The sequence below is a fragment of the Rattus norvegicus genome, chromosome 10 (assembly GCF_021556685.1).
Source record: "Rattus norvegicus strain SHRSP/BbbUtx chromosome 10, alternate assembly SHRSP_T2T, whole genome shotgun sequence".
NCBI classification, from domain to species: domain Eukaryota; kingdom Metazoa; phylum Chordata; class Mammalia; order Rodentia; family Muridae; genus Rattus; species Rattus norvegicus.
The window spans coordinates 39,877,501-39,903,269 of record NC_141543.1 but is presented as its reverse complement, the minus strand read 5'-3'; the positions used below and the strand labels follow the sequence as shown (position 1 = coordinate 39,903,269).

The 25,769-nt window shown below is 44.3% G+C and overlaps 2 protein-coding genes across 15 annotated transcripts in view; one reads left to right on the top strand and one right to left on the bottom strand.

The window, feature by feature from the left end:
* Nucleotides 1-5,274, top strand: part of Cnot6 (CCR4-NOT transcription complex, subunit 6) — a 52,226-nt gene extending 46,952 nt beyond the window's left edge. For 8 of the 13 annotated variants that reach the window (XM_087570273.1, NM_001393878.1, XM_087570274.1 and 5 more), the window contains 1 exon segment: nt 1,333-5,274. In XM_087570273.1, the coding sequence (XP_087426399.1) occupies nt 1,333-1,545 (213 nt within the window). In that variant the 3' untranslated portion in view covers nt 1,546-5,274. 13 annotated transcript variants of the gene reach the window in all.
* A 9,319-nt stretch (nt 5,275-14,593) lies between these two features.
* Scgb3a1 (secretoglobin, family 3A, member 1) lies at nt 14,594-16,987 on the bottom strand. 2 transcript variants are annotated; one of them, XM_087572657.1, is made up of 4 exons: nt 16,920-16,987; nt 15,946-16,099; nt 15,084-15,319; nt 14,594-14,732 (listed from the first exon to the last, which is right to left on the bottom strand). In XM_087572657.1, the coding sequence occupies exons 2-4, from the start codon at nt 15,998-16,000 to the stop codon at nt 14,709-14,711; spliced, it is 315 nt and encodes a 104-aa protein (XP_087428783.1). In that variant the 5' UTR covers nt 16,001-16,099; nt 16,920-16,987; the 3' UTR covers nt 14,594-14,708. The 2 variants fall into 2 exon arrangements, with proteins under 2 accessions (XP_087428783.1, NP_001013198.1); NM_001013180.1 differs by lacking the exon at nt 16,920-16,987 and having other exon boundaries at nt 14,705-14,732; nt 15,946-16,012.
* Between the last annotated feature and the right edge of the window lie 8,782 nt (nt 16,988-25,769).

Below are 25,769 nucleotides of genomic sequence, written 5' to 3'. Positions count from 1 at the left end.
TAGGCAAGTGTTCTTAAGCTTGTCCCTAGTCTTGGTCTCTAAAGTATATTGTATACTGTATTACGCTGTTACTGTATTAGACAGTTAATAGCTTGCAGCATGGATACCTTTTCTCAATAATTATCATTTTTATATGGGTGATGGTTTAGATTTTCAGGCAGGTTGGTTAATGGGAAGACAAGGGTAGTAACCACAAAGTAGAGAAGAAATTATTGTTTTGTTCTTTTGTAACTAAGATAGGAAGAAAACACTTGAATATGCTTTAGTGTCCTTAACCAAGAACACATGAGAAAGGAGGTGAAGTTAATGGAGGAAAGCCCCCAAATCAGCAGATTCATTTTTGTGTACTGTGTTACCTAGTAGTGCTGAGTGTACACAGAATGGACGTAGCCCTGCACTTTGGCAACTCTGATGCAGTAGGAAAGGATCTTGTTTTTGTTTGAGACAGGGTCACACTACATAGACCACATTTGCCTCAAATCCTTACTCCTCTTATCTTCCTAAGTGATGGCATTACAAGTGTGTAGCACCACACTTAGCTTAAAAAAAGCAAACCTTGTGTCAGATAGCCTCCTGTTACTGAAACAAAATGCTTGCTACTTTTTTTAAAGTTTTATTTTGGCCTTTTTTTTTTTTTTTTTAATAAGGCTGTTGTACATAATCAAGTTGTGCTATAGCTGTGGACCTCCATATTGGGAAAGAGTATCATAGTGAGAGCATTTGACAGAGCAAATTGCTCACCTTAGTTGCCAGTAAGAAGAAAAAAAAAAAAAAAAAAAAAAACAGAAAAAGGAAGAGGAGAGTTGGGGGTCCCATAATCCTATTCACGTGTGAGTTTCTAGTGACCTGAAGACCTCCCCGAAGACTTTTGGCACCTCCCAGGGGCACTGCCAGGGCCCCAAGCCTTCAACATCCGGACCTTTGAGGGGCATTTAATACAATTTAAATGAGTATGTCCTTACACTTGAGGGTGTGCATTAGCAAGGGAGGAGCCCAGTGTTGGAGGTTATTAAGGGGTGACTGCAGGACTTAGGAGGGTTTGATGCTTGGTAAGGAGTTAGCCAGGTGGCAAGAAGAACATGGGAACTTGTAGGCCATTAGGACAGAGCTTATCTAGCCAGGGCTGGTTGATTTTGCAGAATTCGACTTTGGCAGGGTTGTTTGTTTAATGTTTTTCCTGTGTAGGGCTGGAGGTTGCTCATACTGTCGTTCCTTCAAGCTAGCAAATTGCTTTTGTTTACCAAATAAGATGTCTAAGGCTCTATCTTAAAAACGTTTGGTGTTTCGGTGTTTTCTTCCGTGGAGCTTACCATTCTCATTGCTGTTTTTCAGGGTATAATTGACTACATCTTCTATTCTAAACCTCAGCTGAATACTTTAGCCATCCTGGGACCTCTGGACCACCATTGGCTAGTTGAGAATAACATCAGCGGCTGCCCACATCCACTTATTCCCTCCGACCACTTCTCACTTTTTGCACAATTGGAGCTCTTACTGCCTTTCCTGCCCCAAGTTAATGGCATTCACCTTCCTGGCAGGAGGTAGTCATGTACTTTCAGAGGACCTCAGATTTACTTGTAAACTCGTGAAAATCTAAATATAGGGGAGTGAGGTATGGCCACTAGGGATTTTTCTCAATGATCATTTGGATTTTCAGTCTGGTTATTTGATAAAGGATATAGTATGAAAGCCAGGTGCTAGCAACAGACAGATTCTGAGCCCAGTGTACTTCATATACTGCTAGACAGGGACTGGTGTGTTTACACCTATCTTTTAATTTGTTACAAATAATTTTCCTGTTTCTTCTCTCCAATGTGTATTGTCATGCCTTGAAATAGGAAGATGTGTGAACAGTGTGTGTTTGCACAGAAGTCCACAGCACTGTTCTCTGAGGCCAGTAGTAACATCAGAGACCGTTCTTCCAGACTTTACTCCTTTTTTTTTTCAGACTTGTTTGTAAAATGTAGAATTTGAATTTAGCCTTTATGATTGTATATGATCCACAGAAGACCTGATTTATGAAGTTTTCTACTAAAAAAAAGCAAAATCGAAAACAGTTGTATTGTAAACTAAGGCTAATTTTTTTTAACCTGTGTCCTGTGTTCTGAAGGCCAGCTGGTAACAAAGTTGCATCAGACTTTCTCTGCAGTGATTTGCACTGTTAGGGTTTTGTTAGCCCTTTTATACTACTTTATTTTTAAATTGAAAACATTACTCTTTAAATGTAAGTTTGCTTAGACCTTGGGATATTTTCTTGGACCAGAGGCAACTTATGTATGAATTCCTGGATTTCTATGGAAACTTTGTACCAGGACAGATAAGCTGATGTGTAGGCATTTAATGGACTGAATATGACAGTTGACATATGTACATTCTGCTATTTTTAAGTCTTTCACTTTTTATGTTAAAAAATTACAGCTGCTTAGGTACAGCTTCTAAGTCGTCCTTTCTGAGACATTTCTGTTCTGTCTCCACTGTGCCTGCCTAGATTTGTCCTCACCGAGCACTGCCTGTGCATGCAGAGAAAATCTGTGCATCTTTTATATTTTTAAAAACTAACATTTGTGAGAATTTTATGGAAATGCTTTTGTATGAGCTGTGGCTTTTCCTCGTTGTAAAGCGCTGGATAGCACATTCTGGAACATGTTCCTGGGTCCTGGGTCTTTGCTCCCCAGACCCAAGCACTGCTTCTTGGTGTCATTGCGTCCAGAGTGCCACTATCATGTGTATTCCTTATTCTCTTAATGTTTTTTAAAAAAATCATTCCTTTTTTTAAGAAGAGTAATTTTCTGTTTATGAAGCAGTATAAATTAGACGCATTTTCAAAACAGTTACCCTAAGACAATTGTTTGGATCATTTTTAAAGTGACTAAGGAATTTTAGTATGTCAACCAAGATAAAAGTTATACTGTACCCTATATTTTGCCCATAGTGCCATTAGTAGATTAGAGATTAAAGTCACTTTTAACTTTACAAAGTTAACTTGTATATGTTCTGTTCTCGGTCGTTAGTTCTCTCAAAATCAAATGAATTCAGAGGGAACTTGTCTGGCTGCTTTTGTTTCAACTGCAGGCAGTGGAGCAGAAGGACGCCGCGTGGCACTAAAGTGAACTGTTGCGTGTTAACAGTTTTATACAGAGACTGAGCCATTTTGGATGACTCAAAATTTTATGAGAAGACATTTAATTGCTTATGCTGTTTTTAAGAGGAAATAAAATTACATACTGTTTAAATAAATGAATTTTTTTCTTTTTAAAAAATTCTCTAGAAGGTCTTGATCTTGAATCTGTCTTGGACCTTGTTTTTTCTTTAAGGTTTTTTGTTTTGTTTGTTTAATCTTAATTGTAATGTTGGGTTTGTTTGTTGTGGGTTTTTACTTTGTTTAAGTTGTGCTGGCACCAAACGCACCCAGTTTGTAATCAGCAGGTTGGTGTAGAACCAGTACATAACTTCTAATGGCTTTTTGTCCTGTCTTTCCCCCACCCCCTTGTCTCTGTCTCTGTCTCTTTCTTGTAAAGTGTGAATATAAGATGTGTTGACTCGATTTTCGTAAACACTGTGTTGGTAGTGTGCATCATGACAATTTCCAGTGAAGGTGAACTGGAGCTGGTTGGACTGATGGGACTGAGGAATCCACTTTTCCTGTGACCTGCTTAGAGAAGCACAGGTCCAGAGAGTGTGGTGTGAGGAGTGGGGAGGAGCACTTACTCATTTTTGCATTTGTTAGTGGAAGACGTATTCCTTTCATGGATGCTGGAACTAGAGTGCACTTGTTAGATGGTAAAGGTTTGAGCTTTACAGAGAACATTCATCTGTATTTGTAACTGTCTACACTATATTTGAATCTGGGGGCAGCATAGTGAGATATAATTAATTGCCTGTTATGTCTTGAAAGTACTTGTTTTGCCTCTTTTAGGCGTACTGCATTCTGTGGGTCAGTTTGAACATCCCCACCTGGGTTAGATAGTGGTGAGTTGAACGGAGAGTGTAGATTTACAAGTATAATCTTCAAAAGAAAAATATTTTGAATCTATTGAGAATAAATGTTCACACCAAAATAGACTGATACTTTGTTAAGCAAGGTTTTATGTTTTAAATGCTTTGTGTCCAAAATAATTTCCAAGAACCTATACTTCTTAAAATGCATAAAACTAGTCTGTTTTCATAATGTAGATTATTTTGAAAGATACAGATTTTTGAAAAATTCTGTAATAAATATATGTAATGTTTTGCTATAATGTAATTTCAGTGTTCTTGATGATAAATACATCTTAGGAGTGTTTTACAGAATGTTTGGAATATGTTTCCCTTTCTAAAGATGCAGATTGGAGGCACTCAAATCTTTGTAAATCTTATGAAGTACAGTTTACAGTATTGGTGGTAATTATTTATGCTTTGAGAATTTAAATAATGTTCGTTGAAATTAATTTATGGCATAGTATAAACTGAAGTTCTAGAAGTAAATTGTTGATTGCAGCTTTAATAATCCCAGAACATAGGCATCTCCAAAAATTTCGTTTTTGTTTGTACTTTGATTTGATTTGGTGTCAACTAGGAAAATTCATTTCATATTAGCACTTTGAAACCTAAAGACATAATTAAATTGGGTAGAATGCACTTCTAAATCTTTAAATTATAATTGAAACCTCTAAGATTCCATTTTCCCATAATAGCACTCATGGTTTAGAGTTCCACTTTTTCACTATTTAAACTGACTCTGAAGTTTGGTGGTCATGTCATATGTAGGCCAAAGCCAACCCAGGCAAGACAATTAGAGGAGTTTGTCTTCCGAGAGTCAGCCATAATATCCAGGACCACAGGTGTTGCAGATAATTTAGAGAACATAAGCAGGTGTCTCCAACCACAAGCAGTATTTTAAGATGTTCGCTTTGTTCCTTTTGGTTACATAAATTTTAAAAACTGGTATGTTGATGTAGTGTCTAAAGTAGAGTAGTCTTTATTCACAGTACATTATATGGTGTAATGCACTGGACTAACTCTTGTTTACCATTCGTGTAACAAAACCCAGCACACTTTCTGCACTAAGCTCAAGAACGTCATATCTGCCTAGGCAGCTCTTTGATAAGGGTGATGAGAAACTGAATTTACACCATGTGGACTGGTGGTAACAAGGGCTTTTACTGTTCTTTTCAGTGGGATTCTTCTTGGTCAAATTGTAACTAGCTAGTATTATATTTATATACAGGGTCTCTTTTCCTTACCGATGTATTTTCCTACTCATAGCCAACCAATAAATTCAATATCTGTTTCAAATATTTTAAAAGTGTAGTTTGTGCAGCTGTAGCACGGAGGCTTCCAAACAGGTATCGGTCAGAGTCCTCTGGGACAGTTACAGTTCACCCTTGGGGCGAAGGTGAGTGGGATCAGAGACATGGTACAGTGGAATGGTGTGAACACCTTTCCTCGTTGACTGTCATTCTATAACATTCATCTTTGCCAAAGTTCAATTTTGTATTTAGGTTCTGGGTGGTCCTTTTACATTTTAGGGTTTTTTGTTACCATATACCTATAAAAACAGGCTCATGTTATGGAAGGACATTGGCATATATTTTAAATAAATGATTTTAAATATGGTAGCAAATATTGTGTTGAGGTTATAATTATTTCCATATTCAGGAGGCTGAGGCAGAAGGATCGTGGCTTCCAGTCATCCCTCTTAAAAGGAGAGGGAGGAATGACTACTGTATGCACGCTGAAAAAAATGTTTTAAAAAATGTAGAGAGAATGATGTTAGGTTCTTAGAGTAAACACACATCATATAAACCCGAGTCTAAAATTCGTCATAAGCAAGTAAGTGTAAAAGCTAAGTATAGTTTGTAAATTCTAACTCGTGTTTTTTTGAGGGAATAGTATCTAAAATATGAGCTGGAAATGTATTTTCAGCTTTTAGGTAGCGGTGTTAATGTATATTGAAAAATCCCCTTTTTGAGTTTAAATTTATGATGATTCGCAGTTAGAGACAGTTACTATAGAGATTAAAGAGATCCTGTGATCTGCCTCTGCCTCCCCTCCTAAGTACTGGGATTAAAGGTGAACTCTGCCACTCCTGGTAGAAACAGTTCTAATCTCACATGTATTTAGAAGAAAATATGTTGAAAAAGCCAGCTCATACTAGAATTTTTGGCAGATTTTGGGGCCTCTTTGTAAGTACATTAGTCCCCAATCAGGTTCTAAGTTCTTAGAAGGAATGTAACTTGCAAGTCTCTCTGTACCTGGGAAACGGGCCGACTGCTGGGTAATGGTGCTGTCAAAGCCCTTTCTCCAGACTCCTGAGCACCTTTACCACTTCTAATCATAGGAACAAGGAGATGGCAGTGTTCTTGTTTTCTTTGAATTGCAAACTTAAACCACTATACCCCATAGTTGTTAAATTTACATTGGAGCTGTCAGGACAAACCTTTTTCTGTCCACTATGACCTGTGGCAACTTCAGTAACTTGTCACTATTCTCCAGCCTGCCATCACTGCTGGCCAATTGAGCCCAGACCTCTGGGCTCAGACTCAGCGAACAGGAGTTGGGAGAGCTCTTGGGATGTTGATACACCTTGATGAATGGGGGCTAAGGCAACTTTGTTGTTGCATTGATGAACAGTCATTTTGAATTGCAGTATTATGCTTAGTGGAGAGATTTACAGGAATCATCTCTGCCTTGTTTGTCGTCATAACCTAATGTAGTAAGTGCCACATGTATACGAAGGAGCAACTGCTTGCATGGGTCAAGAGGTGACTTTGTGGCTATGTTTTGAAGGACTGAGAATTCATTTCGCAGAGGAACAAAAGAATTTGTTTTAAAAGCCTTCATGGACTGTCTATGACTGTTGGGTGAATTTGGCATATGATGTGGTCCAAGCTCATGGAGCACCTGAACCACATGGGAAGTTTGAACTTTGTTTTATGAGTGGTGTAAAAAGCCATATGAGGAATTGAATGGGGCATAGTGGACCACTGTACCTACCTGGACTTCAGCTTTTCTCAGATCTCCTTTCACAAGATGGAAGCTTAGTTGGGTGGGATCTTGTCCCAGAAGTCAACACTCCTTTAATTCCATTTAATATTGTTCATCTGGTTATCTCCTTGAACACAGAATTTAGCTGCAGTCCACTTCCAGTGCCCCTTTACTCCTTGATTTATTTTTTTTTCCAAAGAAATCTGGAAATACTGCTGTAAGCAGCACTTTGGAGGAGAGATGGAAATAATGAGACCAATTAGTTAACAACTGCTAGCTTCAGGATGGCTCACGTGAAAGGTGAGCAGGAAGTGTCCATGGCACATGTGAGCATAGAGAAGGGGGGTGGGTGGGGGGCCTTTAAGGAAAAAGTAACCCTTGACACAATCAAAGCAATCCAAGAATTTTAAATGAGTTTCTTCGAGGAATTAGCTCTGTGCCTCAGCCACCCACAGCTTTTAATGACTTGAAACCTGGCTCTGTGACAGATCACCATGAAATAGCTTTTGTTATTTATGAAGCTTGACTTTTAAATTTTTTTCTTTTAAAGATTTTATTGTATATGACTACGCTGTAGCTGTCTTCAGACACACTAGAAGAGGGCATTGGATCCCATTACAGATGGTTGTGAGCCACAGTGTGGTTGCTGGGAATTGAACTCAGGACCTCTGGAAGAGCAGCCAGTGCTCTTAACTGCTGAGCCATCTCTCCAGCCCCTAAAAAAGATTCCTTGATATAAAAAGTTGTGCATGTTTATGGTAGCACTTCCTGACGGGTGCTGGGATTGAAACTCAAGTCTGAAAGAGGGGCAAGTGCTGTGAACTGCTGGGCCATCTGTGGCTCTGGCCCCCAGGGCTCATCTTTTTTTTTTTTTTTAAATTAACTTGAGTATTTCTTATATACATTTCAAGTGTTATTCCCTTTCCTGGTATCCGGGCAAACATCCCCCTCCCCCCTCCCCTTCCTTATGGGTATTCCCCTCCCAACCCTCCCCCCATTGCCGCCCTCCCCCCACCAGTCTAGTTCACTGGGGGTTCAGTCTTAGCAGGACCCAGGGCTCATCTTTATAGGACACTGCATGTGCAAGGAAGGGAGCTGCCATGTTGCTTATTTGTGTTATATGCAAGCGTCTCATTAGTCTGCAGATGGCAAGGGAACAATGAGTATAGCTCAGTAGTTCCTATGTATGTATTGCCCCCCTTTAAATTTACAAATGTGGGGAAATTAGAATTGGTTTTAATACAGAACTTGGATGTGCAGAGTTATTACCATATCAAGACTAGTGAAAACTGGGTGTGTCACAAAAAACTGCATGAAGACAGTTTGCTATAGCAGAGGAAAAAAACCTTTGTTGTATAAAAGGGTAGGATTAAAGGCACGAACAGTATCAATATTTGCCCCAGAAATGCATATTATAACATTTCACTGGTCAAGAAATAGATGGTGCCAGGCAGTGGTGCCTTTAATCTCAGCACTCCCTGGAAGGCAGAGGCAGGTGGATCTTTGAATTCAAGGCCAGCCTGGTCTACAGAGTGAGTTCTAGGGCTACACAGAGAACCCTGTCATGGAAAAAACAAAAAGAAGCATCCATGAGGCCAAAATGTCAAACGAGAAGCTTAAAAGAAAAAAAAAAATCACACTTCTGGGTCAACCAGCTTTTATAAAGGGGCTCATACTGCACTAGGGAAAATGGCATGTTGGGTGGGAAGTGATTTGATAGGAAAATTATTGTGGCAAAGTTATGAGAAGACCGACTGACTGTCTTATGAAAGTGCAAGCTTTGCAGTTGGCCCCGAGCACAAGACTTGCCTGGTGCCACAGAAGGTCAGCTGATTGAAGGGCTGGAGAGATGGCTCAGCAATAAGGACCCTTGCCAAGGACCTGGGTTTAATTCCCAGCATCCACATGGTAGTTTTAAACTACCTGTCATTCCAGTTCCAGGGAGACCAAAGCTCTCCAAGGACATTCATAATGTCCTTGACAATAAGCAGATGAAAACTGTCACATAACCACATTGTAAGTGGTTACACCAACCAGACAATACAGCCTTAAATCCTTACCAGAAACTAAGGCATTGTTTGTAATGATCACGTCAGATTACAGAGCTCTGAAGTCAACGATGAGAAATTGGGTAACGGAGCAATCATAGTGGAACACTCAAGTGCTGGGCTGCCAATGGCCAGCACCACCAGATAGTGCACAGCATAGGAAGACTGTCAGAACCAAAATGGGACAGGATATAAGGAAGAAAATCAGTGCTGTAACTCAGCTAGATCTAATAAACGAGGGAGACAGGAATAGAGTGCTTGTCTTCTCAACTACACATGGGATAGTTTGAACTCATACAAAAGTGAATCTAGTTAGTGACATGAAGTTGGAGAATTCAAAAATAAGTGGAAGTTAACACCAGAAAAGCCAGTGGATAAAAGAAAAGCCAGGGGCTGGGGATTTAGCTCAGTGGTAGAGCGCTTACCTAGGAAGCTCAAGGCCCTGGGTTCGGTCCCCAGCTCTGAAAAAAAGAACCAAAAAGAAAAAGAAAAGAAAAGCCAAAGCAAAATTCTCTGAAATGAATTAAAAAAAAAAAAACATTCAAGCAGGGAACACAGAACAATGCAGAGAGGGAAGTTACAATGCAAAGACATTAAAGAGGGAAATGACCTAATGCCAGGGCAAGCCAAAGCAGGAAGTAGGAAGAAATGAGTAAAACAGAAGTATGGATGAAGAATAGAAATCAGAAAGCTTAAAATTACGTATGCTGGGACTTTAGAGAGATGAGCAAAATTCATGAGTATACAGGTTGGCAGAAGAGAAAAAAAGTCGTTATTAAATTTAGATACTAAAAGGACATTACTACCAACCTCAGGAAAACAGGAATATTGAGGAATGTCGCATACCATCTCAAAAAAGGGATAGAGAAACTTAAAATCTGAGTAGATTTATAACAAGTAGTGGGGAATGCAAAGTAAACTCTGGAAAGAAGAGCTCGGGCCTGGGTGGTTTCACAGGAAATTCCAACAGACTTTTAAATAGTCTGAAAATTCAATTCTTTAAGTGTTTTTAAAGTTGTGTGTGTGTGTGTGTGTGTGTGTGTGTGTGTGTGTGTGTGAAAACTTCTTGCCCCACTTATAAATTCAGTATTATCACCCTGATACCCAAGCAAATGAAGCAGGCTGGAGAGGTGACTCAGTAAATATGAGCATGTACTACTCTTGCAGAGGACCCAAACTCAGTTCCCAGCGCTAACATCAAGCGAGTCACCTACTGTAACTCTAGGGGCATCCAACACTTCTGGCATCGGAGAACTCTTCTGACTGTATACACAAACAGTACAGTTAAAAATACAGACAGCTCAATGGTTAAGAGCATTGCCTGCTCCTGGAAGACCTGGATTCTGTTCCCAACACCAATTTGGTAGCTGACAGCTGGCTGTTAACTCCAGTTCTAGCAGGAGATCCAACACGTGTCCCTTTAAGTCACCAGGCACTACACGTGTGGTCCAGTCAACACTTCAATATAAATCAAAAGGAAAACATACTAATATTCTTCAAAAACAAAAGTTCTAGAGTTTTAGCTTGTGCTAAATGTTGTCTTCCTGTGATATTAATAGCCATGGATAACGTTCCTACAACTAAGCTAGGCATGGTAGAGCAGCCTTTAATCCTGGCATTTGGGAAGCAGAGGCAGGTGTGTCTCTGAGTTCAAAGCCAGCGTGGTCTAAATGAGTCCCAGACCTGTCAAGGCTACAATCCTGTCTTAAATCCTACATCTAGCTTTTGTTTAAAACAAAACAAACAAACGAACAAACACCCAAACCTGTAGTATTCCTTTGCTTAATGTTTTGTGAGAACGTATCCCTCATCAAACAGTTGCCCTGTGTTGGATCAGAAAGGCAAGGCACATTCTTGATTATTTCCTTCATCCACTTTCAGAATAATATTGGTTTCCCTGCATTCTTTGATGAAAGGTTATCTACTAAGCCATCTATGGTTGCGGGAAAATACTAAAAAATGGCACCAGCTGGGTGTTCTCATCTCCACAGACTCTCTGGCCTGGAACTCCCGAATTCTCTCCTTCCGACTCGATATGTTCCCACGGCTAGTTGCTGCCACATCAGCCACACACATTCAAATTCTGTGCCCTGTCACCGGACCTTTCTCTGGAAGTTGAGTCACCCCGGGAAGGAAAACAACACAAACTTAGTTTAGAATCAACAGGTAACTCAATCGCTGGGTGCAACTACCAACGTTCTAATTAGCCATACTAAATTAAATCCTCCGGTGGCAGATCCCCCAGGGATCTAACCGGGGGGGGGGGCCTCTAGTTCATCACATCTTGTACTCCAAAATCTGTCCAAAAACCCCATCTCTTTTCTCCTCTGCCCTACCCCTCCGACCTGGAAGTCACGCCTACTCACCCAGTAATTGGTCCCCTGAAATCTTTATTCATCAAGGGAAGGTCCTTGCCACAATTTATTGCTCAAGATCAAGAACATGGATTTATATACACGCCGGATAAGGTTTGCTGATTTCAGCTGTTACTATTAACGTTCAAAAATAACCCGATCTATGGCCTGTGTATCTTTGAGGTGGTCCTGGTAGTCACTGGTAATTTCCTATCTGGTATGAAAGATTGTTGTCTTTTATGTTTCCTACACGAGGGCTGTACTTAACTAGTCATTTAAAGATTTATGCTTCTTAAAGTAGGTAGTTACATATGGAGGCCAAAACTGTATAATACAGGAAGGATTGCTTTTAGCCACTGTCATTTCTGAGTTCTGGATTTCAGAGGACAGAAGTGAGAATTTCCCCCAAAGATAAAATATGTCCATGGTGTTTTTAAAGGAAAATGTTCCCTGTGGTCTTGGACATTGGAAAGCTTGGTCCTTGGTTTGTGGAGCTGTTTGGGGAGGCTTAGAAGGTGTGACCTTGTTAGAAGAGGTGTGCCACTGGGAACCGGCTTTGACCTTTCGAAGACCCATGCTATTCCCACTTCGTAGTCTCTCTGCTTGTGCGGCCCTTCAAGATGTGAGCTCACAGCTTCTCCAGCTGTCATGTTGGCTGCTTGTGTCTCACTGCTCCATCATTTAAGCCCTCAGAACTGTAAGCCAAATAAATAAACCCTTCTCTAGGTTGGCTTGGTCGTGGTGTTTTATCACAGTAATGGAAAAATTAACTATGTTGTGTTGATAGTTATACTTCGATTTTCATTTGAACCACAAGGTTTTTATACTTAAAATCAACAGTCTTTTTTTTTTTTTTTTGGTTCTTTTTTTCGGAGCTGGGGACCGAACCCAGGGCCTTGCGCTTCCTAGGTAAGCGCTCTACCACTGAGCTAAATCCCCAGCCCCTAAAATCAACAGTCTTAAGTCAGTACCTCCCTTTAACTTGGCCAGAACAACTTGGGTTTTTTTAATATTTATTTATTTATTTTATGTATAAGTACACTATAACTGTCTTCAGACACACCAGAAGAGGTCATCAGATCTCATTACAGATGGTTGTGAGCCATCATGTGGTTGCTGGGATTTGAACTCAGGACCTCGGGAAGAGCAGTCAGTGCTCTTAACCATTGAGCCATCTCTCCAGCCCATCATAACTTGGGTTTTAATGACACTAAACTGACTCTTTTAAGAAGTAAAGATCCTTCCACCCCCAGCAGTGCTGGGATCCAATGCCTTGTGCATGCTGGGTCAGTCCTCTACCACTGAGCTGTATGCCCAGCTCCTAGTTACTCATCTAACTTAGAATGTGCCACAGATGGCCTAGGGATAGCAATGCCATCGCCAAGAACAGTGTATTGTCATTTAGGCAGCTCTTGTCCTTGGGGTGCACCCTCTTCCTCCGAAGGGTGTAGAGTTAAACTGCCATGTTTATCTGTGATACGGATTACTGCCGTTGTGGCTATCCTCAAACAAAATTAGATTTACTCCTTATTGATGTCACGTTTTAGAGGGTTGTCTTTTTTAAAAAGTATTTATTTGGCTTTAGTAGTAGTCTCAATGGTTACAATGGCAAATTAACAAAATACGATTTATTTAAGGAAATAAAACTTTTTAGTTCTTTCTCCTTGTTTTTTAGTAGGTCTCTGTTTTAGCCTGCCATTGGATATTTTTTATTTATATTTCAAATTTTATTCCCTTTCCCAGTTTTTCATCCATAAGCCCCCTTCCTCTCCCCCTCCCCTTCTTCTATAAGGGTGTTCCTCCCACAACCTCCCTTCCCGGCCTCCCTGCCCTTACATTCCCCTACACTGGGGGGCCCAGCCTTGGCAGGACCAAGGGCTTCTCCTCCCATTTTTAAAATAGAGACACCTTCCTTAACAAATAGAACCCGTCTTGTTATACGTTCAAAAGAAAAACATAAGGGAAAAGGAGAAAGATGAAATTCAGGTGCCAGACTGGAGATGACCCCTGTGTGAATGAGGAGCCATCCTCTAGAACTCTGCACACACGCTGGAGTTGACAATTCCGTGGTGGTGTGAGAAAAATTAAGGGATTAGTATTGGGTGGAGGGGAAGCTGGGTAGTAATGGATCACTAATTCCTTATGTGATTCATGGGAGTGTGAAGAAGATCCTGGTGATGTGGAGACCCTTCAGATTTGTTCCCTCTTGAAGCCATGAGCCCAAGTCTTTATGACCTACCCCAGAGAGCTGGTGACACAGAAATAAACCCACATCAACTTCCTCTGGGTCAGAGTTGTAACCTCGTAGTTCTTTGAGGGTGGTTCCCAGGAGCAAACTCAGCTGGGTGTGTCAGTTGCCAAAATTCTCGTGAGCTACGGAAGGGACACTGTGAAGGGGAAACTGGGTGACATGCGGTGGCATCTAATACACCCACCCCTTTGCACTCTCCTCACTTCTCAAATAATGGATTTGGGGATCTGCCTCCTAATCAGACCAGGATTATGCTGGTCTCATTTCCTCAGGAATCTACAAGAGCTGGTCCAGGGCTTCAGCTGAATCCTGAAGTCTCTTCTAAACATTTCTTACCCACTGTCATGGGGGGGAGCCACCAGTTTAAGAAGGGTAGCAGCGCTGGCTCAGACTGGGCTCTTTTATTTGATACAAGCCCTCCCACTCCCCATCCAGTGAGCTTCTGTAGTGAACAGTGTTTCTGTGGTAACATAGGGTATGTTCTCAGACAATCTACAGAGTTTGGGCATGTTATTGTTAACAAGAAGTTATCCAGGGACATGTCAGGGTGTCCCCGCCCACTTCACCAGAGTTGGAAAACAAGTCATCTATGTGTGTTTGTGACTATTCAGACTAGCGTCTTCCACAAAGATCCATACCCCTTGGCGATCATATTGAAAATGAAACAAACCTTACCTGAATCCAGGTGACTTTTCCCTCTCCTTCTACTCTAGTTTGTGAACTTATCACCTCCCCAAATTGGAAAATTCAAATCCCTGGTGATTTTTATAATAGAAATAGAAAAATGAAAAATCCCAGCCCTATGTTTAAGTGTAAAGGATTTAAGCAGCTCCAGTTTCCCCTTTTTCCAACCCTCAACCCTCTATACACACACACACACACACACACACACACACACACACACACACACACACACACGTATGATGTTTTCTGGCTTCCTATAGGGATTGGCTTTGAGGCAAGAAGACATCAACTGCAGAGCTGCCCTGGGTGTGTTTATTAAGGTAGAGAGGAAAGGCACGAGTGGGAGGGTTTCTAGCTCTTGTTGAAGAATAACATCTTGTCAGGCAGAATTTTCCCAGGTTCACCTCAACCGAACGTTGTCAGGGCCCCCTGGAAAAGAGAGGCCAAGCTTGAGATGCTCTTCACTGCTACCAAGGACTGCTGAGGAGAGGACATGGGCACCTTAGATTACTCAACACAGGAAGGCATAGAAAGGAGCTGGTTCTGGAGAGAGTCCTTGTAAAGCCCATAGGGAGGGGCCCTAGGACAAATGTCATGGCCTGCTGGCAGCCACTTGTGAAAGGTAAACCTCGAAGAACTCCTTGGACTCTTCCAATTTTAGTTAGGATATGGGTTGCTGGAGCATATCAGGAAGCAAGGACTCTATACGATGTTGAAGGTGGCTGGGGAGGGGTACCCACCCAGGGAGGAATAGCCATGCAAGGAAGATGCCCATGTTACCAGCAGTGACTTCACAGCTCCTACAGCCTCAGGGCCCAGCTCGGTGACGCACTTCCTGGAACCATCTATGAGAGGATCCAATGGGATGCCCAGGCTGGCCAGGATGAACCTCAGGATGGCCAAGTGGCTTAATGGTAGGCTAGGCACAGCCCCTGCCACAGCCTCTGCAGCTGGAGCAAGGGCAGCCACGGGTTCTACCACAGGCTTGGCCAGTGAATCCACGAAGAAAGCAACGCCTACCAACACAAAACAGAGAACCTAGGTCTTCTCAAGGATTCTGAAGACACAACTCCTCCAGGGAGGGCACTCAAGCGAGACTTCACAGCCACCTACTTACTTCCTGATTGGTGGCTGCCCTGTGTCAAGGGAGAACGCCAGCAGAAGTTAGGAAAGGTCGCCACATAGTGGGCCCAGGGAGGAGATGGCTACAGAGAGAGCCGTAGGAGATGGGTAAGGTTTTTAGAGCTGGGGACGTTCATACTGTGCCTTGCTGACTGAGGGGGCATTAACCAGGTTGAGAACAGATGGGATAAGTGGTGTCAATCCAGGGCTGGCCCTTGAATAAGCCATCGGGCTGGTGGGTGAAGCGAAGAAGCTGGAGGTGGGTAGGTATATGAGAGGCAGCTGGAAGGCTCAGGTGGGGCTGACAGCAGAAGCTTTGAAGGTCATGGAAAACACAGAGGAAAGCCTCCAAGGATAAGAAGAGGAGCATCTGGGTTCCCCTGCAGACAAGTCTGCTAGAAGAGCTACCATCAACAACCGTGAGGGCGATAAGGTAAAAACCCGCTGGAGCAGCGGCCAGGATAGAGCAGGCACCAATGGCAGGTCCTCCGTAGGAGATGCTAAACCTGGAGGAACTCACCAGAGTCGCTGAGCAGAGCCACACAGAACACTAGAAAGATGGCGGTGAGCTTCATGGTGGAATGAGACTCGGAAGATGCTCCTGGGACCTAAGACACACCTCCTGAAGCCTGGCCCGGATGGCTTCATATATCCAGGAGTGGAACCTCACCCTCCTGGGAAACGTGTTGTTTGCTCAGCTAATAGGCCGAACTGCAGCCAACTTCCTCCTCTCGTCAGTGGACCCTGGGAGGATTGCACATCCCACATCCCACCTCGGTGCTGGCGATTTCCTCTTGGCAGGGTCTCCTGAACTCAAGTGCTAGGCCTTTTCTTCCAGGAACCAAGGTCCTTTGTCTCCATAGGGCCCACCCAGGCCTACACCTAGATTCTGTGGTGACTGACCCCACCTCAACATTATCACGGAACAGGCCAGGGGCCCACGGTTCGGTGGGAACAGGCTCCCCATGGGCGATTAGGCAGGTTCTGGGGCTGGAAGTCTGAAGAGCACAGTGTGAATCGGCAGGTGCCACGGACCCCAAATCTCTCAGTGAGCTATTGGTCTCTGGCCCCAGACTATGGAAAATGTCCCACCATGACAGTCTTCCCAGCTCCTGTTGGTCTGGGAGCACCCATGTATTTGAGCCGGAAAGGAATGCCTAATAGTCTGGCGGGGCAACTGGGTCTCTCTCTTGGCTACATCTTGGACCTGGGACATCTTTTCTGTCTTTGAAATCACCCTCAAAGGCAGCAGATGAGCTCGGTACACTTCAGAGTTTCTCTAGAAGCCCTTTCTCGTCCACCACCTGCAGAAGTCTAGCAGAGAATGAAGTACTGATACCCTTCCGTTAGGCTCGTTAGCGGGGAGATCTGACTCCCAGCATTTTAGAATGCTTTGTGAGCAGCAGATGAGCAAACCTTGATTTTTCTAGCTAGAAGGAAAGGGTCTCCAGCGGCCCCTGGGCTGCTGTGAAGGTTTACAGTGGCAGCTCCCACCTGTTTCCAGCCTGTGACTTGCGACCATGCTGACGTTGCCTCTGCCCATTCCGTCCATCTTTTCCTTATTGCTTTATCTGGGAAGTGTTTGTTAGTCACGTGGAAGTAATTTCAGTTTGTGAGGTGTGTGCACCTCCTTTTAATGGGTTTCTGGAAGGAACGCTACTTGTGAGGCAGGCAGCATGGAGACCATTTGTGAGGATATAGAGGGCGCCGCTTCCACACCCAGAAGACTCCGAGCCTCTTCCTCTGAAGGGCACATCTGTGAAGTGGATGCTGCTCTGATCAACCACCTTCCTGAAAAGCCACGCCCAGCTGGCCTGATAACGGTGTTCATTTTCTGTGATAACTGTAGTGTAACCCACCCTGCTGCTGCTGCTGCTGCTGCTTCCTCCTCCTCCTCCCCCTTCTTCCTCTTCCTCTTCTTCCTCTTCCTCTTCTTCCTCCTCCTTCCTCTTCCTCTTCCTCCTCTCCCTCCTCCTACCCACCTTCTCCTCCTACCTCCTCCTCCTCTTCTTTTTCTTCCTCTTCCTCCTCTTCTGTCTTTAAATTTACAATTATGAATATAGATTGTCATATGTGGTTTTCACTGTAACATTTCCATACAACATGTACAATGCATTGATCATAACTTACTCTCCCAATGCTTTCTCACACTCTGTCTTCCTCTTCTACCTAGTCCTGTTGCACCACCCTGTTATTGCATCTTCTGCTTTCAGATGTGTGTGTGTGTGTGTGTGTGTGTGTATTGTAATTCTGGCTTCCATGTTTGAGAAAACATGGCAATATTCATGAAAAAGCATATTATATAGTATATGTATTTGTACATTTTATGATACCTCTTTTTGTTGGTTTCTGATTTTATTAAGATCTGATCAGATGCAAGAGAGTAATTAAATTGTGTATTTGTTAAGACTTGCTTTAGATTGTAAAATATGATCTATTTTGGAAAAAGTTTCAGGAGCTGAAAAAAAAAGCAAAGTGTATGTTCCTCTGCTGGATGGAATATTCTGTAATGTCTGCTAAATCCAGTTAATCTAAGGCGGAGTCTCTCAACCTGTGGATCACAACCGTGAAGAGAGTCAAACAACCCTTTTATACAGGTTGTATATCAAATACCCTGCATACCAGATATATACATTGCGATTCATAACAATAGCAAAATTACTGGTATGAAGTAGCAACAAAAATAATCTTATGGTTTGGGGTCACCACAACAAGAGGAGCTGTATTTAAGGGTGTGCTGGCATACACTTTAGTCCCAGCACTCAGGAGCAGGTGGACTTCAAGGACAGCCTGGTCTACAGAGTGAGTTCCAAGACAGCCAGGGCTACACAGAGAAACTCTGTCTCAAAACAAACAAACAAATAATAAATAAGTAAATAAATTCTGAATTCATTCTTTGTTCAGTATTTCATTCACTTTGGTATTGTTGGAGTCTCAGTTACTGAAAAGCTGACTTTTGGAGGAGTCATGCTATCTCCCCACCACACATACACACACCATGTTTCTTATGTTTGTGTTGAGATTTGCGCATATGTCTCAATAGATAATGTCTTTTTCTGTGTGTGAGGGTCTCGGTGACTAGCTTCTCTGGAGAACTCCATCCCCACTACTGTCCAAAGAGGAAGCCCTGGTAACAGCAACCACAGTAAGGATAGACCAGACACAGTAATACACTTTACAAAATTACAAAACAACTTTACCACTCGGCTGTACTGAAGAAAGGCACCGACATGTAGACTAAGAGAAAAATTAAAGTTAATGAAAAACCATTACTAATAAGGAAAATATTAGTGGAGAAAGAAAATAAGCAGTAAAATTGTAAAAAAAAAAAAAAAAAAGGAAGAAGAATGAGAAAAGAGTTAAGGGAAAAGAATAGTAAAAGATCCTTCCTAATTTTATGCAGCCACTGAGAGGTGAAATCGCATTTTCAGGAAATGGGTGCAGCTGGAAATCACGGTGTTAAATGAAATAAGCACACAGACAAATACCCATGCCACTCTCATATGCTGATCCTGGATGTAGAGCTATGTTCTGGTATGTGTGTGCTGTGTGCATGTGTGTGCGTGCATGTATGGGTGCGTGTGTGCATGCATGTTAGTTTTCAGAGGACTACAGAAGCAATCACAACACGGAGAGAGATATCTTGAGAGGTGGAGCATGGAGTAGTAGAGCCCAAGTAGAGTGGCGCATGAGTGGGCAAAACGGGAAACAACTGGAGGGGAGAAGGTGGGGCCCAGAAGGAGGGAGAGAAGCAATGTCTAATGACGCAAATTGACACATGTACAGAGATAGTGTGAAGAGAGTAGTCTGGATGCCGATCTAAAAACTAACTTTAAAAACTACCAAAGTTCTAAAACTCTGCATCACACAGCTATCTATGAATGCCCTACATGCCTTTCGGGGTTGTGCGTCCACATTGCCTGGTCTCTAGAAATCTTCTTCAAATATAGCTCGAAACCTGTGCCCATTAAAAGATTTATTTATGGGGTTGGGGATTTAGCTCAGTGGTAGAGCGCTTGCCTAGCAAGCGCCAGGCCCTGGGTTCGGTCCCCAGCTCTGAAAAAAAGAAAAGAAAAAGATTTATTTATTTATTTTTATGTATGTGAGTACATTGTCACTGTCTTCAGACACACCAGAAGAGGGCATCAGATCCCATTACAGATGGATGTGAGCCACCATGTGGTTGCTGGGAATTGAACTCAGGACCTCTGGAAGAGCAGCCAGTGCTCTTAACCACTGAGCCATCTCTCCAGCTCACCTGTGCCCATTATATACAACCTCCACTTCCTTTTCTCCTATCCTTGCCTCTTTGATGACTCTAGAGTCTGCCATAACATCATGGATCGAGACTTCAGGTGAGCTCTGGCTGGCGTTGTCGGATCCTCCATCATTTTGAGTAAGCCCCAGTCTCTTCCACAACAGCTGAGCCGTTTGCATTCCCATGCACAGAGCTTCTCCTCAGCTCTCTGTATTCTCTTCTGACAGGATTCCAGTGACCCAACTGGTCACGTTGGGCATCTAGGAGCTGGACTTGGGTCTGCTTTCCACCATGCTGGCTGAGAACCAGAGACAACCAAGTTCAGGCAAAATCAAAACTGACAAAGGTGGAGACCTGCCATTCGAGAGGTCCCAGTGGCTTGTGAACTCTCCTGGTGTCGGTCCAGTGGCCTCCCTGCACACCCTTCCTGGGATTCTTTGTCTTTAAAACAACCTTCCAGCAGGATGTGGTGTTGCATGCCTGGGCTTCATTACAATACCCTGTGTTAAAAAAAACCAAAACAACAGAACAAAGAAAAACAAAACTAGCCTTCTCGGGCTGAACCGGAGAGCTCACTAGTGGAGTACTTGTCTTAACAAAAGGAAGGACCTGGATTTGATCACCAATGATGAAAAATGGCAAAAACAAAACAAAAATTCCCAGCAACGACTGCCCCACCCCCCCTTCCACTTCCTGATTGAATAGTTTGAGCGACCGCTTCCTGGCTTCCCATGAGCTTGCCGCGGCGTGACCACAGGCCTTGACATGATTGCCAAAATACATCCTCACAGCAATGCAAGTCATCATGGCTCATCGTACTTTCCCAGTTGTGTGAGGGTCACTCAAAGCTCAACTTAGGCCAATCAGGCCCAATCCTTCACCACACGCTGGCATTTAGAACTGGCCTTGTGGACGTCCTCAGTGCCAGTCAATGGGGGGAGAGTTGGGATCTGCTTGTGTTGAGGGGCCAGACGATGCCTCTGAACTAGCTTCTGGAGGCTGCTGTCAACACCTCCCTGGTGGCTGAAGGCAGTTACTTGTTCTCTCTTCTGAAGGCCAGAAATCACGTATCAGTGGGGTGAAAACCAAGTGTTGGTGCACTCCCTCGGGAGCCTGTGGGAAGGTTGATTCCTGGCTTCTAGTTTCTGGGATTCCTTGGCTGTTGTCTCTGCTGTCAGACTGCGTGTGTGTGTGTGTGTGTGTGTGTGTGTGTGTGTGTGTGTGTGTGTGTGTACGTGTGTGCATTCTCTTTGCCTATTTTTTTTTTTTTTGGTTCTTTTTTTCGGAGCTGGGGACCGAACCCAGGGCCTTGCGCTTCCTAGGCAAGCACTCTACCACTGAGCTAAATCCCCAACCCCCTCTTTGCCTATTATATGACTACATGTGACTGCATTTAGGACTGACCCAGATAAGCCAGGAGAATTACCTTGTCTCAAAAATAATGAGCTTAATTGTACTGCCAACTCTCCATAGAAAGTGACATTTAAAAGACCTGGCAATTGTTTTCACTGTGTATCTTATCCTTCAATATCTGTGTTGTTTTGTCATGGCTGGTGGAGTGTCTCCAGTGGGTGTCAAGGCCTACCTGGCATGTGGGAGGGAGGAGGATGGACAGGGTTGGTCAGTATCCCCTCTGGACTGTCCCCCCCAGTTCCTGAATGCCTGTTCCCTGGTGGCCCAGGACTTGCTATGATACTGAGGAAGTGCTTGGCACTTCTTCAGATAAGAGGGTCAGCTTGTCCCAGGACGTGTTTGCAGGACATCCTTTGGGCCAAAACAAACATTCACGCCTTGACAATCCTCTGGGAATGCAGGAAGTGCTAGATGTAAACAGTGGCTTTGAAGGCTTTGAGCATGGGTCAAATATCAGCTTTGAAACCTTGGAAGGACCGTGAGGACCTCAAAGCTGGGTGCTCTGCCAATGGCGTCCCTTCAGCAGACAGAGCGTGCGTGCGTGAAGGGAGCTTCTTGGGCCTTTATCATGGTGCCTGGTTTCAAGAAGCATCAAGGGGAGGTTGTGCTGGCGTGATGCTCAGTGCTAGGCCCCGCAGCAGGTTGTTACCGACAATAGAGGCCTACACCATCAACAGGCCCTCTGCTTGAAAAACTGGGAGGCCTGGTCATGCTTTCCCCATGCTGAGATTTCTGTCCCAGGGTCCAGTTCAACTCTCAGCTTGGCTCCAGGGTCTTGTAGGTCCATGCTTGGTGCCTCTCCATTCATGTGTACATACTTGGGCCTAAAGTGTGGCTGTCATAAGCATGTAGACATGGAGCTTAGGCATGTAGGCTTAGACAGACTGGCATGCTGCATCCTGAGCCCCTGGGTTGGGGAGTGACCAGATGTCTCTTCTTAATTTTTTCTCCTTTCATATTTGTCAGTCAACACACCCATCACGAAGACTTGCTGCGCTGGATCTCTCCCTCTGATACCCAGGCTAAGTTCATTCTTAATCATACTAGGGCCTTCAATGCCATCTCTCAGTGAGAGTATGCTTGCCCTGCTGGAGCAGGTAGACTGGCTTCTCTGCCCTTCAGACAGGGCATCTTGATCGTCACTCCTGGGGGAGGTGTGTGGGGGTGGGGGTGAGACCTCCACAATGACTCATTGACATGTCGCTTCGCTGTGGACCAGTTAGGTTAGACCCCTGCTTTATGATTATTTGTGTGTTGTAGGGTGGGTCTTGTACACATTACTCCTGTCTCTGCGAAAAGCACATGAAGCTGACAAATGGGCTGTGTTGAGTTTCTTTTCAGTTCTTCTCCATTCTTTTCCTACCAGGAGGTGGAGAGGGATTGGCCTCTGGGCTAAGTCAGTACCCAGCTTCTTTCCGAGATCCTGGCCCCTTGCTCTTCCTTTTTAAAAAAAGATGTATTTATTTATTCTATATAAGTACACTGTCACTGTCTTCAGACACACCAGAAGAGGGCAGCAGACCTCATTACAGATGGTCATGAGCCACCATGTGGTTGCTGGGATTTGAACTCAGGATCTCTGGAAGAGCAGTCAGTGCTCTTAACCACTGAGACATCTCTCCAGCCCTAGTTCTTCCTTTAAGATTTATTTATGTTATTTATATGAGTACACTGTAGCTGTCTTCAGACACACCAGAAGAGGGCATCAGATCCCATTACAGATGGTTGGGAGCCACCATGTGGTTGCTGGGATTTGAACTCAGGACCTCTGGAAAAGCAGTCGATGCTCTTAACCACTGAGCCATCTCTCCAGCCCCCGGTTCTTCCTTTAAAAACACTTTTTTTTAAAAAATTGATTTTGTGTGTGTGTGTGTGTGTGTGTGTGTGTGTGAATTTCACAACATGAAGCCCAATTCCATTCACCTCCCCCTTCTTCCACATCTGCCCTCCAACCTTGCAAGCTCCCCCCACAAAAGAAAACAAAAATTAAAAATAAGAAAAAAACCATCTCGCTGTGGAAGCTGTGGTGTGTCATGTATGTCACGTGGTATATCCTTTCCCCCAAATGGCTTTATTTGCAAATGTTCGTTGCGATGAGTTGTTAGTCTGGTTCGAAGCCTCTGGCTTCTGCTACATTATGAATACTGAATCCTCACTTGGACTCCTCTTGGATAACCTGTTGTTGTCTTGTGTCATAGAGATCTTGAAGCTTTGGTTCTGCAGGATTGGCTCCTTCATGTGCTCTAGCAGTTCACAGATGGGGTAGATGTTGGGGTGGGCCAACTCAAAGTCCTGGGTCTGAGAGCCTGGGTGGTAGCTAAGTTGGTCAACATACCTGCTCTGCTGGGCCTATGCACCAGGGCCAGTTCCACTGAGCTGTCCAGGGGAGAGGCAGGGCCAGCTGTCCTGTGTTCACGCCACTGGAGCCAGCTCTCTTGCACCCACGTCACCACGGCCAGCTTCCCTTCACCCATGCCACCAGGGTGAGCTCTACTGAGCTGCCTGGACCCTTCTTAAGGGTCCCATGGAGACTTCTGAACTCAGAATCTCTTTCTTCCCACCAATATGGCTTCCTCCCTAGGGACGTCATAATCTTCTGCCTTGACAATTGCATGGCCAAGGGATGTATCCTTCTATGGCTTCCTTGCTTAAATAATTACCTCAAGGTCAGAGAGGCACATCCAGGCTCTACTAGCAGCTAAGACAAGGCCATGGCGGCAGGGCCCTGGACTTTGTTTAACACCAGGTATACGTGGCTTGGGGAAGAAGCCAGGATCTATCTGTAAGTCTGTGGCCACTAACGGCCAGAGCAGAGAGGGCTGCTGAGCTCTCTCGGAATCCCTGGCTCACCCACCAGGTACACAGATGTGCTGTGTTCTCCTCAGTGGCCTCCTTCCTCCTTCCTCCTAGCTCAGCCAATCTGGGCCCTGGGGCTCTCAGCAGAGTCTCCAATGTGTCTTGTTAGCACTCGTGCGAAGGCCTTCGCTTTGGTCAATATTGATCTGGTTCTCTCAAGCACTTTGTGTTTCCTGTCTCTCAAAGCCTCTGACAAAGGATCCTACAGAAGGTGGCACAATACAATCAGCATGGTTCCTCCTGGGGCGGGGGTGAGGGGGCTCGGGGCATTGCTGAAGGAGGCAGAATGCTGGCCCCATGGTAAGCGGTGACTGAAGTCCATGGAAGGTTCTTCCTTCGGTCAAAACTTTATCCAAGCTCAATTGGCGTCAACAGGACCTTGCGTTTTCAGCTCTCTGGTCCTGTTTTTCACATTTGCCCTTTCTGTCTCATGCCTGTACCCTCATAGGGCAGGAAGGTCCCCCATCAACTAATGCCCTTGGCTGCCTCCACACACTAGGACCCAGGGTCATATAAGCTGGTGGGTTAGATAACTGGGGAGATCCCACCCCAAACTCCAGCCCAGGGTCTCACCCACATCAAAGACAGAGTCATTGCTGTCCCAAAGCGAGACCCATGCAATGGCTTAAAATGCAATAGTTCAGTAGCAGCCCTTGGGGTACTCTCATCTCTTATGGGACACAGAAGGGGTGGCACACATTCCAGCCCCCTGCAAGAGGCTATATCCCAGAGGAAGTACCCAGGTGTCCCACTGCACACGAGAGGCTCTCAGAAGGTTCCCAACACTGCCTCAGTGGCCAGGCAGGATGACAAGAGCCACATGAACCTAGCCACTTTGACCCCCTGTTTGCAATGATTGGCCAAGGTTTTCAAGGATGCTATCTATCCCCAGACACATTCTAAATGTTCAATTCTCCCTCCCTGCAGTCTCTCTGAGTTTTCCTCTGCCCCATATTAGTCATCCATTCCAATATTCTCCCAACTCCTGTCTGACTGCAGCAAACTTGTCCAGCTTTACCTGAAAAGCAGAGGGTCCTGCATCCCCCTGCACCTGTGTTTCTGATGGCAAGGGGGTGTAGAGCATTCAGTCCAGGGTGGGGAAGCAAGTCACCTCCCCTGCTTTGGTGGCAGCAATCACTCAACTCCAGACTTCCCTGGGTCAGAGACACTGACAGCTCCCTTAGCTGCAGGAGCCTCCTAGTTTTGTGTAACAGGAGGAATACAGGTCCAGCTGATGTCTGTTTCCCTGCTTCTAAGTCAGCTTCCCACCGCTCCCTGCAAGGCCTTCTGTTACTCGCAATGGCTGCAGCCCCAGAGGTCTGTCTGTGATTGCTTGAAGGGTTGTTGTGGGAAGACGAGAACCCCACTTACTCTGATGCAGAAAGAAGGATAAGAGGGTGGTGACTCAGCGGGGCTTTCTATAACAAATGACCATGGGCTTGGCTTAAATGCTACATTCATTCACTACTTGCAGTTCTGCAGATAGAAAAGTCCAAGATCAAAAAGCAGGGACGGTTTTGTATCTGATGAGGACTCACTGTCTGACTGGTGGATATGTTTTCATACAGTGGGAAGAGGGGGAAAGAACTCCCTCTCGGTGTGTGCCATCTAACTTTTTTAATCCCTTGGTGTGATAGGTTCTTATATTTGGATGCTTGGTCCCTAGTCAGTGGAACTGTTTGGGAAGGATTAGGAGGTGTGGTTTTGTTGGAGGAGGTGTGACATTGGGGGCAGGCTTTGAGGGTTCAAAGGCCCATACAATTTCTGGTCATCCCCACCCCCCAGCCTCTCTGTCTGATATTTATGGATCAGATGTA